Raw genomic sequence first — 13,613 nt, forward strand, 5'->3', positions numbered from 1 at the left:
GATGTTGTACAAGAGAAAATATGGGGCAAACCAGCTGATTATCATGTTTGTCCCTTTCTGGTTTACTCTGTTATGAATCCAAAGAGTCTCATTCTTTTTTTGGCATGGGTAAGCTTGCTGTGGGTCTGGGCTTCTGGAGGGATTGAGTCCTGCCACCAGCAGGCCGTGTGCTGCTGGTATTCAGGGTGGATGTTTTATTCATGCCTCACAAGAGTTAGTTAGTCAAGGTAGCAGAAACCAGCATCAGGCAGATGCAGTTAAACCTTCACACCTCCCAGGAGAGCTCACCTGAGCTGCTGAGCCTCCGGCACCGTGCCGGCCTCTGGGATGTTTTGAGTGGCTGTCCTGATCCACTCTCCTGACTCCTTCACTTCCCTTAGTGCTGTACATGCCTGCACATCCCTTCAGCTGTTACTCACTAAAAATGCCACTTGGTCAAGCAGCACAAGCTGGCAGCACACACAAGGACACCCCAAGGCTGCTCCGTGTCCCAGGGATCCCGCTGGTTTTCCCACCACACCGATCAGTGCCATGATGTTCCATGCTGAAGGCTCCAGCTCAGGCAAGCAAAGCAGTGCCAGGGGGCAGCTGCTGATAATTAGATTGACTGGAGGTCAGGTTAGGATCTACACAGTGATTTTGATCCAGTTTTGCTTGTGAGAGAGCATCAAAACATTGCAGTTTCCTCAACAGATTGAGTGATATCCTGATCCAAAATGGAACGGCACTGCCAGCGAAAAAATGCTGCTGGCATGTTGTTCCAAACTGCTTCAGAAGACCAGACCAGAGCAGGACCACACTGAATTAAAAGCCCGTTTCAGCTATCCCCAGCCCATGTCTCTAGTGACCACTAGACCAAGTTCCTGATTAAGAGCTTCAGGAACCAGTTCCTGAGGTACAGGCAGGTGCAGCTCTGGGCAGGCTCCCTCCTTCCTCTGACGAGAGGCAGCCTTGGCTGCTCCTGCCCACTGTCACCCAGCTGCAGGGCAGAACGCCAGCACCTCATACAGCATTTTCTGTTCAGGACAAATGTACCCAGAGGGTGGGGGGGCCCTGGCATGGGCTGCCCAGAGAAGCTGTGGATGCCTCATCCCTGAAAGTGTCCAAGGCCAGGTTGGTTGGTGCAACCTGGGATAGTGGAAGTGTCTCTGCCCATGGCAGGGGATGTGTAATTAGGTGATCTTTAGGATCCCTTCTGACCCAAACCATTCCATGGTTCCATGACAATTCTGGTTGTGCAGAACGTGGTCCCCAGGACACAAACTGAGATGAGCAGGTCCTTCAGATGGATACCTCAATGGCCAAGGGGAGCTCCATCACAGACATGTCCCTGCACCCAAGGAGCTGAAGGACATGGGGGGCCAAAGCAGAGGGAGAATCAAAGACATTTCAGGAGCAACTATAGGCCCAAGAGAGAAATAGCCAAGGCACTGACAACTTGTGTGGGTTTGGTATGTCTGTTTGCAGTGCTGTGTTATGTGTTTAGAAGCTGGTTGTTTCCATAATAACAGCAAGTGCCATATGGCAGCGAGGAGGGTGGTGAGAAGAATGCCTAAGGAAACACAGTATGTTGTTTGACATGTGTGTACTTGTAGAGGAATAACGTGTCTCAAGCAAGTATTGCTGCTCCAAGCAGGCTGGGGGATTTTCTGCTCTCACCAGAAAAATATCCAAAGCCCTTGGCATTTGTGCTGGTGCCATGCCAGTTAATGATGCCTGCCCTTCATCCATATTCTCCTGCTGATAGTCCTTGTGAGGGACAAAGGACCTTTTGCTTTACTGTGAGTGATGGTTGTGGATGCACCAGCACAAGGGAATGGCATTTAAACATGGCTTTTAAGGGGAAATACAGTTCTGTGAGTTCTGAAATGAGCCAGATGCCATATGCTCTATCCATTCCTTAATGCTCAGCAATTAAATAGCAGAAATTTTGAAACCTTTGAAGATGCATAGTTTACTGTAATTGTTTGATAGAAAGTAGGCTAAGCATTTCCAGAGATGTGGGGCACTCTAGTGCATATCTAGGAAGCATCCAGGAAGGACTCCACAAATTCCAGCTTTTTCTGCCCTTTAATGTATGACTCATATTTCAAGGACTGTAATTTTCTCCCCACATTCCCACCAGTACCACCAGTCTGAGCTGTACCTTTGCATACATTTCCACCACAGAAAAAGATGAAATTATGGCTTTTGCTTGACCTTTACCAACATCAGCCCTACAAAATTCAACCTCTATGAAATTATTTTTTCATAATAGCCGAATGGCTTTTGCTTGACCTTTACCAACATCAGCCCTACAAAATTCAACCTCTCTTGAGTCCTAAAGCCATTAATTATATTTGTATTTGTATACCTGAAACATGGTGGCTGGGAGAAGGACGTTGTGATTTGAGGTTGTAGTTCTGCACTCACTCGCAGTGCTTTAAACTCACGAGCAACCCAAAAGGCAGAGTTGTTCTCATTTTCATGCTTCTGTTCTTCTCTTTGTTGCCTCTAGAGAGAGATTACTGCAGCATATGTGAAAAGCAGCCCATTGGAAGGCTTCTCTTTCGGCAGTTCTGTGAAACTCGGCCCGAGCTCGAGTGCTGCATTAGGTTCCTTGACTCGGTGGTAAGTCAATCCCTGTGGTATTTTGGGGTGCTTTGCAATGTTCCCCTGACAGAGGAGACTCCTCTAACCCAAAGAAATCACTGTTTTGTGGGATTTTGTGTCTGAAGTGCTGGAGAAGGACAGGGCTGGTCCCAGCAGCAGCCTGGCACCACTGGCAGCACAGGGACACGCAGGACTGGTGCCAGCCTGGGGGCCATGTGAGCCAGCAGAGAGGGGTAAGGACAGTCACCCCCACAGTGCTGCTGTGGCCTCCCTTCATGTCCACACCCGAGCTGCTGAGCTGCTGTGAGCAATGCCTGCTGATGGGGGTGAAGCCTGCCATGCTGGGAGGCACTGGGAGGAAAGGGAAGTTGAGAATGGACTGACAAGAGAGGATGGGGAATGTAATAATCCTGATATCCCTTACCAAGGCCTTTCATCCATAGAGTTCAGGATGGTTCTCAAAGGACACCCTGATAATCACCTTGGTTTTTTTTTTCAAATAGGAGAACAGAGGCACAAGCTACATAAATAACTTGACTGAGGTCACTGAGAAACAAATCTGCTCCATTTTCCACCCCAGTGAGCCATCAGTTAACCCAGCCACTGAGCATCACCCCCAAGCCCTGGGGGACCTGACGCTCTTTCCCAGTCTGGCAGCTCTTGGCCATGTGTCCTGCCAGCTGTTCACAGTGGAAAAGTCTCTCTGTGACTTCTTTTGCTGGGAACCTGGGGAAGGGGAGGGTGTTGATCAGCCAAAAGGTGAAATGGTACCAAAGGGCAAGATGAATTTGTCACTTGTGAGTGCCCACAGGGTCTCGCTCCCTGGCTAACACTGACAGTCAGAGGCAAAACAATGCATAACAACAGGAATAAAATTGTTTTGTTTGCACCATGGTGAAGCTACTCTGAATTATAGGGAAATGTGAGGATTGCACTGAAGCTGTAAAAGTAACAGTCTGGAGAGGACATGTGGTCTCTTAAGGTTTATGTTACTCCTGCAGTAACAACAGCAAACCTACAGAAATTGATGGATAAAGTCATATCTGAGTCAGTTTCAGCTGGTCATGATTTCCACCTGCTATTCCTAGCACTGCTTGTGATTTTCTCTGGTGAAAATTGTACCCATCAAGGTACATGAGACATCTGACAAACACTCTGTGCAGCTGTGCTCAAGGCCAGCAGGCAGCAGGACGCTTTGGGTACCCTGAATGTGTTTGTCCTGTGTTGGACCAACATTGTCCAGTGAGGTGTCTGCCACTGATGAAACACCACACACCCCTCTGGGGGGAGGCACCCCAGCTCTGCCACCTGCAGCCCCGAGGAGATGGCAATTTCTGCAGGAATCCCTGGGAAGGCAGCCAGAGGATGTGGAAACCCAGAGCACCAGGAATATTTCTGTCTGCTCTGGGGTGCCCTGACCCCCAGGGGAGCCCTAACTTTGACCCTCATTCATGGAGAAAGTTTCCCAGACTTCAATATAGACTGGAATCCACAAAAGTGTGAAATAGATTATAGAGAGCAATGTAGGTGTGTCACTGGGTGAGAAATTTAGGGTTTGGGATTTTTAGTGTGTTGTGGATGGAAGTAAGATGGAGAGCATAGGGTGTCATCCTGGGTTTCTTCTTCTTGCTTCACCTTCTTCCTTCTTCATGGGTTTGGGTGGCACTCTGTAATTGGGCAGAAAAGTCCACATTGCTCTTTGGGATCAGTTATTGGGTTAAAAGGGAAAATAATCCAGGTGTCAGTTCTTAATTGGATAGTTTAGTCTTAAAAGACCTTTTAACAAGAGATTGTTGGCCATTTTGTGCCTTCTAATGAAAAGCTGCAGAACTCACAGTAGTGAGACTGTTTTAGTGATAAGAAATAATAAACACCTGAGTCATAATACAAACTACTGTCTCAAGTGCCTTCAGTCCAGATCCAGAGAAACTGACAACTGGCACCACCACACAAAGACAGCTTGTAAATTCTTTACTCTCAGGCAGAGCCGTGCTCAGTTTGGGGATGCTCAGCAGCTCTGTTCTCTCTCCTCCCCACAGCTGCAGGCAGCACATTTTGGTTCCAGCAGCTCCCAGGGGCTGTGGAACAGAATCCCCCAGTGTGCAAGCCCTGCCTGCACTCAGGGCATGCCACTGACAGCAGGAACAACATCTGGGCACGGGGAAACATCTGTCCAGCAGCCCAGGGCACCATGTGCCAGCCATGGCTGCAGTGCTGCCCAGCCTGCTGCTGGCTCTGGGGACTGAGGGCACTCTGTCACCCACTGCTCCTGCAAAAGCTCCTGGTTGTCACAGTCATGTTTTCTGGGAAAAGCCCCTTGCCCAGGGTTTCTCTCCTGGGAAGCTGAGAGGCCTCAGAGAAAAAGAAAAACAGTATTATCTGATTTGTTTCTCCTGTGTTTTGCTGCTTTGGGATGTGGTTGGAAATTGTTTATCCAACAGGTGATTGTTTCATTGCTTTCTGCTGTGAATTATTTTGGCTTATTGACCAATTGAGGCCAAGCTGTGTTGGACTCTGAAGAGAGAGACATGAGTTTTTCATTAGTATTCTTTGAACCTTCTGTCTGTATCCTTTCTGTATTCTTTAGTGTAGTTTAGTATAGTACTCTTTTTATATTATAGATCATAAAATAATGAATTAGCCTTCTAAGAACATGGAGTCAGATTCATCATTCCTTCCTTCGTCTGGGAATATATAAGAAAAAATACAAGACCTGGTGGCACTGGCTTTGTTTTAAAGGTGTGTCTCCAAGCAATCCCGAGCTGATATTCCCAAATCCTTTTGCTTTTCACCCAGCCCAAGTTGCTTTTGCAAGATGGAGCTGCCCTGGGTACCGTGACTGGGCTGGGGGTCTGTTCCCAGTTAGGCTCAGACTGGCACTGTGAGTATTTGATAAACAAAATGCCAGTCTGGCTGGAAGTCTGAATGCTTATTTATCTTCTTTTTAACACTAATTAACATCAGTCTCATTTGTTTATTGATTTCAAATTCTGTATAAGCTTGCTCCCAGCCCATGAAAATCCCTGCATTAGGCAATATTAAGGTCAAGCAACACAGCCCTTTGCCATTAAATTGGATGATTGCTACTGAAATTTGCCCAGCGGGGTGACACTGTGTTTAGTGAGTGGTGGGATTCAAGCCAAGCCCTATGGTAGGCAAAAAAAAAGGCCCTGTAATGAGACCAGGAGTCTGACTTTACAGCCCTAATCTGAGACCACCAGGAATGGCAAACCTTTTCTAGACCACCTGCTGTAACGAGCAGGAAAAGCCAAGAGCCTTCATTTTCTTTTGTTTTACACATTTTTCTAACACGAGATGCAAAAATTACCTTTTGTGTAATGTCAAATAAAGGGAAAATATAAAAGGGGATCATATTTAGCTCTTCTTGAGGGACTCAAAGAGCTTTTTACACATTGAAAGGGAGGATTATCTCTCTTTTTCAGTGCCTATCTAAGTGACTTGACTCAGTAAGTCACTGGCAGAAGCCAGTACTTGATGCCTCCCAATATTTTGTACAGTTTTTCAACTCATGCACTCAGCTGTCTGCAAGGAAAGAAGTGACTGAGGCTTCTGGGAGAAACCCAGAAGCTGAGTCAGTCATTTAACAACCTATCAACATCCTTGTGAGAGACTAAACTCTCTCGCACCTTTGCTTCCAAAGGCTGGTAGAATCATCCAGACCTTGCAGACCAGAATACGTAAAGAGACAAAAAAATCCTCTCCTGACTGGACATTTATGTCAGCTGTTGTGTGAAATAACTAACCTGTCTGATGTAGTCTCCTGCAAATGTAATTATGGCAGGATTTGGGGATTTTTTTTTCTGTTAAGCAGTTGTTAAGCTGCCTTCTGAAGAAAAAGGATTTGTATCACTGAATTCTGCGTGCATGTAGGTGTGTAGCTGTCAGTTCCCTCTGAGACCTGTGAATACCTTGGCCAATTTCAACCAGTAATTGAGACAAAAGTGCTCAGAGGCATAAAGCCTCTCCATGTTTTGTGAGAGCAGTGTTTGGGTAATCAGTCACAATCGATTGCAGCCCAGACTAACACGACGTGTGGTTTGTAAGCAGCAGGCCCCAACATTAGATGATAACAGTGATAAGAACAAAGAGATGCAGAGCTCTGCAGCACTGGTGGAACTGTGGGTGTTTGGTTCCCACTGCTGCTGGGGGACCAGAGTCAGTGTCTGTCTGTCTGTCTGTCTGTCTGGGAAATGGAGCAACAGCAACCCCTTCTCCCAGCTGGCACGAGGGCTTTAAGGACAGCCAGCCATCTCTTGCTGCAGATATTGTGAAACAAACTCATGACAGAGGTCCTGATGGCCGAGATAAAATATCCACCGAGCTGCCATGAGCTCTGGAGGCATCGCGTGCTTGTCTGGGTGCTGGGAGCCACAGAGCTCTGCCCTGGACGGCTCAGCAAAGCCTGGTGTAGCCCTTCAGATGGTGGAACTGTGTGAACATAAACTGTTATCATTAGGTGGAGATGGTCTGTGATTAAGTGGGCTCCCCTTGGAGCCCTTACCCAGGGGATCACGCACAGCCCTGAAGCACGCTTTGCTCTGCTTACAAATATTTTAGCAACATCGCTCGACTTTGGAGCTGTTGAAAGAGAGCCATTAAAATAAAGAGTGAGGGGAATGTTTCCTGTGCTAAAAGGCAGATCAGTGAGCAGGCAAGGGGCTAGCAAGCTGTGTTTGCTTCTCCACAGCCAGTGCCTCCAGCACAAGAAAGTGGCAGTTCAGTTCAGCAGGGAACTCTTGCCCCTGTCCCCTTCTCATCAGCACATACCCAGGGTGCCAGCACCTGACATTTCCTTCTCCTGTGATTTTATGTGTCATTAAAATGAAGGCTTTAGCTTTTTTTAGGACTCCTTTTCCTGCTTCATCTACTCACATTCATAATTTTTTTTTTTTTTACCAAGGGAGGGCTTTTAACAATTTAATGTGGACCAGATTTAGGTTGACTGGAGGAGAATGTGGACAATTTTGATCATTATTTTCTCTCTAATGTGAACAAGGTCACTTTTTTTTGCACTGATGTCACACAAAAATACATCTTCTGGAGAAGAATAGCCCTGCTGCCTCTCTCCAGGTTGTTTCTGCTCGTGCTATCTGGGCTCAGGGGCCAGGGTGAGAGGCACAATCTCCTCAGGTGGACTTTTCAGCTGAATGCTTCACTAGACATGGCACTTACCTGGGGTGCAAGGATGACTGAGCATCCATTTAATGCCATTTGTAAAAACCCTGTCTTGCTGTTAGGGAGATTTCATTTGGTTAAGTCCCTTCTGTGGTATATAAACCATCTGTGTATGTGTGTCTTAAAGCTGTTCAAGGCTTTTCCCATCAGAAATGCCAGTTTGTTGGTATCAACAAACTCATTAACTCAAAATGTGTTTTCAAACAGTTGAAAGGGCTCTTTCTGCCCTGCCTTTAAAAATGAAAAATATGGTTTCAAGTTCACTTTTCATTTAGAAATGCAAGTTATTATGAATCCCAGCTGTTTGAGGCTTGCCTTCCAATTTTTAGTCACAGATTTTAAATCTCCAGCAGAGGCAAGTGCAAGGACAGGCAGTGAGGACAGAGCAATAACAGGGCAGAGCCTGGAGTCTGAGAAAAGACTGAGCAGAGAGATATTCTCAGATAACAGAGGAGGGAGCTGAGAAAGTGGAGGTGAAAAATTGGGACTGAAATGCCAGTAACCTCCTGCAGATGCTCAAAAGGTGATTCCACTCTTGCTGACTTTTACCAAGAAGCCAAAACTCTGGTGGGGGTGTCTGTTCCCATCTCCTGGTGGGTACAAGGGGTGATGATTCCCTCAGCCGTGCCATGCTGCCACAGGCAACCATCAGCTGCCTGCTGTGGGAGAGCATCCTCCCAGATCTGCAGAGAGGTCTCTTTGGATATGTTTTTCCATTTTCACACATTTTTGGCCATGCAGTTTCAGGAGCTCAAAGTTTAAGGTGAAAAGCAGATATATTACAGAAATTGCTGTGTCAGAATCAATGTGAGCCCCTGTGGGGTCCCTGTGTGATTGCCCTGGTCGCTCTCCATCCATCACAGGGAGCCTCCAGCCCCCAAACCTGAGCTGTCCCTCAGCCCATGGTCCCATCCCACAGCCAGCCACAGGCTAGATGTTGCTCACTTTCCCAGCTGAAAAGCATTTTTCCATCTGATCTCTCTCAGCCCATCCTGAGGGCAGCTGCTCCAAAGGGAAGGACACTTTGCACTCCCATTCCTCCATCCAGCCACGGCTGCCTCTATGGAGGAAGGAGCCACCAACATAACTACCACCTCCAGAAGAGCAGCCAGAAGAAAAGCTAGCAGCAGACAGTGGCCAGCCCACATCCTCTCCCCATTTGGGCTGAAGGATCTGTGCCTGCCCACAGAAAGAGCCTTCCCTGCAGCTTGTCCCACGGAGTCAGGGTGATCGTAAATCCTGCCCTCGTTTATGGGCTATGAATAGGGCCCTGTCTGACCTAACTAGGGCATGGAGAAGCTATTAGACTTCAGAGCAGGAGCCTTGAAACACATGCCTGGATTCATCAAAGGAATAATGGAAAATATTTTGTTCCACGCGGATTTTAAGAAATGATGTTATTTCTAGCAATTAGGGATTTGCAAACTGTAGCAGTGCTTTTGAGTATTGGGAAAGAAAGGGAGGTGTCTTGTGATTTAAGCACAAGACGAGGAGTTGAGGACCTTGGTGGCTTCCCAGGCAGGTGGCAGAGAGAGCATGGGGACATCCCTGTCTATCTGCTGTAATAGCAGGTCATGGCTGAAAATCCACCAGGGTCTGCTGCTGACAGCTCAAAAATGGCACCGAAGGGAGAAATAATAATGAACTTAGGAACAAAATGAAACAAGCTTCTAGTGCAGACCTACAGTGAAATCAACACTGTGCACAGTTGGAGCTTACGGTTCCTTGTCACATCCTCACTTGTCTGTCACTTCCCACCTTCGCCACCACCATGTCACATTTCCTGGGAATGTCAAATGCAAGTGTAATTAAACTTTCCTTTTATTCTTTGCTGTCTATCTTGAGGCAGAACAAGATCCTCTGGATATATGTGCATTTAGCTCTGCATATGTTGGATCCCATCAGGAATGGCATTTCAAGACATCCAGTTCTTGCTGAGTTTCTGTCTTCTGCTCTGTCCTGATTTGTTTCCTGTGGTACAGTTCAGATGGGATGTAACTGTTAGAGGTTTTGTGTGGCAAAAAGGACTGCAGGCTTTTCAACAGCTCTCCTGGTGCACTTCAAAGAGGAGATGATGACTTATAATCAGGTTTTATTTGCTAGGGAGACAATATATTATCAGAGTTTGAAAGCAAATGAAGGAAAGAGAAATCATGGAGAAAAATGCTGCTAAGATGCTGTAAGCATTTCAGAGTTTCTGTACTTTAAGAGCTGAAATGACCCATACTCAGATACCATCTAAAAGGACAGGAAATTAGATAAAAGATTTTTTTTTAAACCCTTGAATTAAGTTTTATGAGAACCTAATCAGTTTCATCCCCAAAACTGTCACTTAAAAGGAAGTACTGTACTTGTGCATTTTAGTTTTTGGTTGTTTTTTCATCATTTTTATTTACGGCCATTATCATTTCTCAAACCAAATCAGATCATAATTCCAGATTGTTCAAGCAACCTGCCTTGCCTGTGTGTAAATATGCAGCTCCAGCCTTGAGCTGCAATAGCTAAATGAGCACTGGCCAGATAGAAGGGGAATAGCATTATTACTACATTGTGGTTTCCATGTCATTCCTAGGTTTGCTTAGCTGGGCTATCCATTACAGCCAGCCTGCAGATTTATTGCATCCAGCCTGGAGCAGTACATACATCTTCCAGTGGGCAATAGTTCTGAAATTTCTTCTTCTAAGTGTTTGCCAGTTCAGTCTGATTTACCTTTTTTTTTTTTTTTAAAGCTTCCTCCTCATTTATCATCACAGACAGCTTGTATTGGACCAGGTTATTTAATTGGCTTGGCAGGATTTTCTGGGATCCTTTTTTTAATACAGTCATGAAAACTGTTAGGCTGTCGTCTTCTTTTTTTTAATTTTATTTATTTAATTCTGGAAAATATTTTGACCTGAAGTCTAAAGCTTCACATTCCAAGCAGTGCCAAGCAGGAATGTCCCTAAGAGAACTTGTCATTTAGCCACTGGGGTCCCCTGCAGCACGTTTCCTTCAAATGCCTGCCCTGGATCCAAAACTTTAGCTGAATTGATTAATATCTTCATGGTACACACGTTGTGCTTCTTTTGTTTCTAATGTAAACAAAGCTCATCAAAAGTCAGTAATGCTTCATTACCTAGCGTAGTCAGAATTTTAAAATGTAGGTAGATTTTGTGTGTGAGGATGGGGTGCTCCCTTTTTTAATGCACTAGGGAAGCCAAAGAGAATTTTGCTTATGGTGTCTGTTCCTCTAAGTGGTTGTTCTTGTTTCCTCTTGGCTTAAGAAATCTGCCTAAGAAATCAGGAGGGACTGAGCTAAGGGTCACTAATGGGCAGGTTTCTCTGCTTTGCACAGGTATTGTTAGACCAAGGTGAAGGCATAAATACATAGAAAAGACACATTAAACAAAAAAGACAACATATTGAATTTTATATATGTATATATATATATATATATGTATTCACCTGGCACTTGAAACACCACTGTGGCAAGGGTTAACAATTATTCACTTTCTCTACCACTCAGAGAAACAATTTTACCTTCTGTGTCCACCTTCCTTTTGAGCAAAACCAAATGAAATTGATCTCTCTTGTCACTGAATGCTTTCTGAGAGCTGGCTTTGCAAGGTTATAAAATATAAATTAATTAAATGGTATTGGTGTTAATTAAGAGGCAAAGCCCCAGAAGATGCACTGCTAGGGTCTGGTCAAAATATAGTGGAAGGATTTTAATAAGATTGTGTGTACAGGTTTTACTTCCACCAGAAAATTATATTTGTCCTTCAAAGTTTTCATACAGAATGTTCTGTTAAGGCCACATCCAAAATGAAGTTATAATGGTGAAATATGAGTGCAAATATTGACTTTTATTTTTTGTATCTCTCTTCCAGGCAGAATATGAAATTGCTCCAGATGAAAAGCTGGGAGAGAAAGGAAAGGAAATCATGATGAAATACCTCACCCCAGAGGTAAGGGGCAGCCAAAGTGGCATTACTGAAGGAATGCTGCAAGGCACACCTTTACTAAACAAGGTTGTTACAGGCTTTATGAGCCAGACTCCTAAAATTTATGGTGGCAATCTCCAGTGAATAAACCTGCAAGTCTTACACAAACAGTCAGAGAGAAAAAAAATTATAATGCAATCCAGAAATTGACTTCTAAGGATGAACTTGACTTACCAGGGGCTTAATTCACCCGTGGATGAGCAGAAGGCTTCTCTGGTCTCTTCTCAGTGTGCAAAGCTCTGCACTGGGGGTGTAATGCAAGACACCTCAGCTGTTACCAACAGATGCCCCAATTATTTCCTATCCACCTCAGAAGTGGTGATGGCATTTCATATTCTGTTGTGTAGAAAGCACAGGCAAAAATGATCTTTCATAACAGAGACTGTATTGTGGTACAGAAATTCCCATTTCTCCCCCAGCCCCATTTTCCCCAGGCTGGGCAGGGACATGCAGGACCGACAGGGGACAGTGGGGTTGGGAGCTCAGAGGTGCTGTCACCCATCCTTGTGCCCAGGGTGGGTCCTGAGTGCTGTGGGAAGGAGAGGAGCTCAAGGGAGCAGCAGTCCACAGGGTGGCACTCCAAACAGAGACACAGGATGTGCTGCTGGAATTTGGGACAGGCTGCTCTAGGACTAACCCTTTTTGGGGGGTTACAATCATTTCCTGACCACATTTCACCTTTGCTTCACAAGTCACTGCCAGTAAGCAGTAAACATCCAGCTTCAAACACAAGAGCAGCTTCAAACACAAGAGCAGCCCTAGGATTTTTCCTAAGTTGCTTTCGTAAGAGTAATCAAAGACGTACAACTGCTGCTTCAACTGTTTTACAAAAGTAATACATCTGACCTTCAGGAGAATTAATCACATTTTTGGCAGATGTCTTTCTAGAGGGTTTAAATGGTACAATATGTTTTGGAGGTGCAGGGGCAGAGCAGACCACTCTTTTTCCACTCAGTCATTTTCCTACAATAAACTTTGATGCATACTTTCAGTTATCTCAGGCTGCATTTTGGGATCTGGTTTCATTTACTGAGCCTGGCTAGTTTCATGTGCAGCCATTGAGCACTGCCAGTATGAGTTCCTGCTGCCCATTCATTAGGGGCATGAAGTTCCACTGCTTTTTAAATCCACCAAAATGACCTTTTGTCTTAAAATTCCTGTCAACAGAGCAACAAACTCTGAGGGAAAATATTTCCCACTGCTCCAGCTCCCATCTGGAAAGGGAGAAAGGCATTTTGCTGATAGCAGAGCTAGTAAAGTGAGGGGAGAATAGCACTGCTTCACTTCAGCCAGTCTTGCTGCAGGTTTCCAAAAGCCCTTCAGTGCTGTCCATTGGCTCTCCTGCCATCCATGGTACAGACAGAAGCACATGGAATAATTTAGTGAATGTGCAGTGAAGACCAAGCTGAAAACTGCTGCTTCTTCATCAACAAAGAACAGTGGTGTTACAGGAAGGAAAAATACTGGGACTCCAGAGCTGGAGTTTCCATTCTCTGCTGTGCCCTGGACTTCTTTTTTGACCTGTGTACCTGGTTTCTCAGTATGTAAAATTGGCACAGCATATTTACAGTCTGTCCTGAGATTTTTCTGGTATTTGCAAGTTGCCTTAACAGCTCTGAGCAGAAGGAAACTGGATGACCTCCAGTGGTCCCTTCCAACATCACCCATTTTTTGATCCTGTGAAACACAGAGCTGTTCTCCTTTGCTTGTAATCTAAAACTGCTTCCCTGCTGGTGGTGCTTTCATGTCTGCATTGGTCTTGCTGCACTTTTGTTCCTTAATGAGAAACTTCTGCTTCTTCCCAGAGGGATGTGGAAACCCTGCGTAGCAGAAAATACTTCC

The 13,613-nt window shown here is 45.3% G+C and overlaps 1 protein-coding gene across 2 annotated transcripts in view; it reads left to right on the forward strand.

Annotated features, from left to right (window-relative positions):
• The window catches only part of GRK5 (G protein-coupled receptor kinase 5), a 156,675-nt gene that overhangs the window by 93,564 nt on the left and 49,498 nt on the right, over window positions 1-13,613 (forward strand). Inside the window, exons 3-4 of one of the 2 annotated variants that reach the window (XM_039709375.1) lie at window positions 2,498-2,610; window positions 11,658-11,735. In XM_039709375.1, the coding sequence (XP_039565309.1) occupies window positions 2,498-2,610; window positions 11,658-11,735 (191 nt within the window). Of the gene's footprint in view, window positions 1-2,497; window positions 2,611-11,657; window positions 11,736-13,613 lie in introns of those variants that run through there. The other variant, XM_039709376.1, reaches the window with a different exon arrangement.

The sequence above is a fragment of the Passer montanus genome, unplaced genomic scaffold (genome assembly GCF_014805655.1).
Source record: "Passer montanus isolate IOZ18808 unplaced genomic scaffold, ASM1480565v1 scaffold21, whole genome shotgun sequence".
Taxonomy (NCBI): Eukaryota; Metazoa; Chordata; class Aves; order Passeriformes; family Passeridae; genus Passer; species Passer montanus.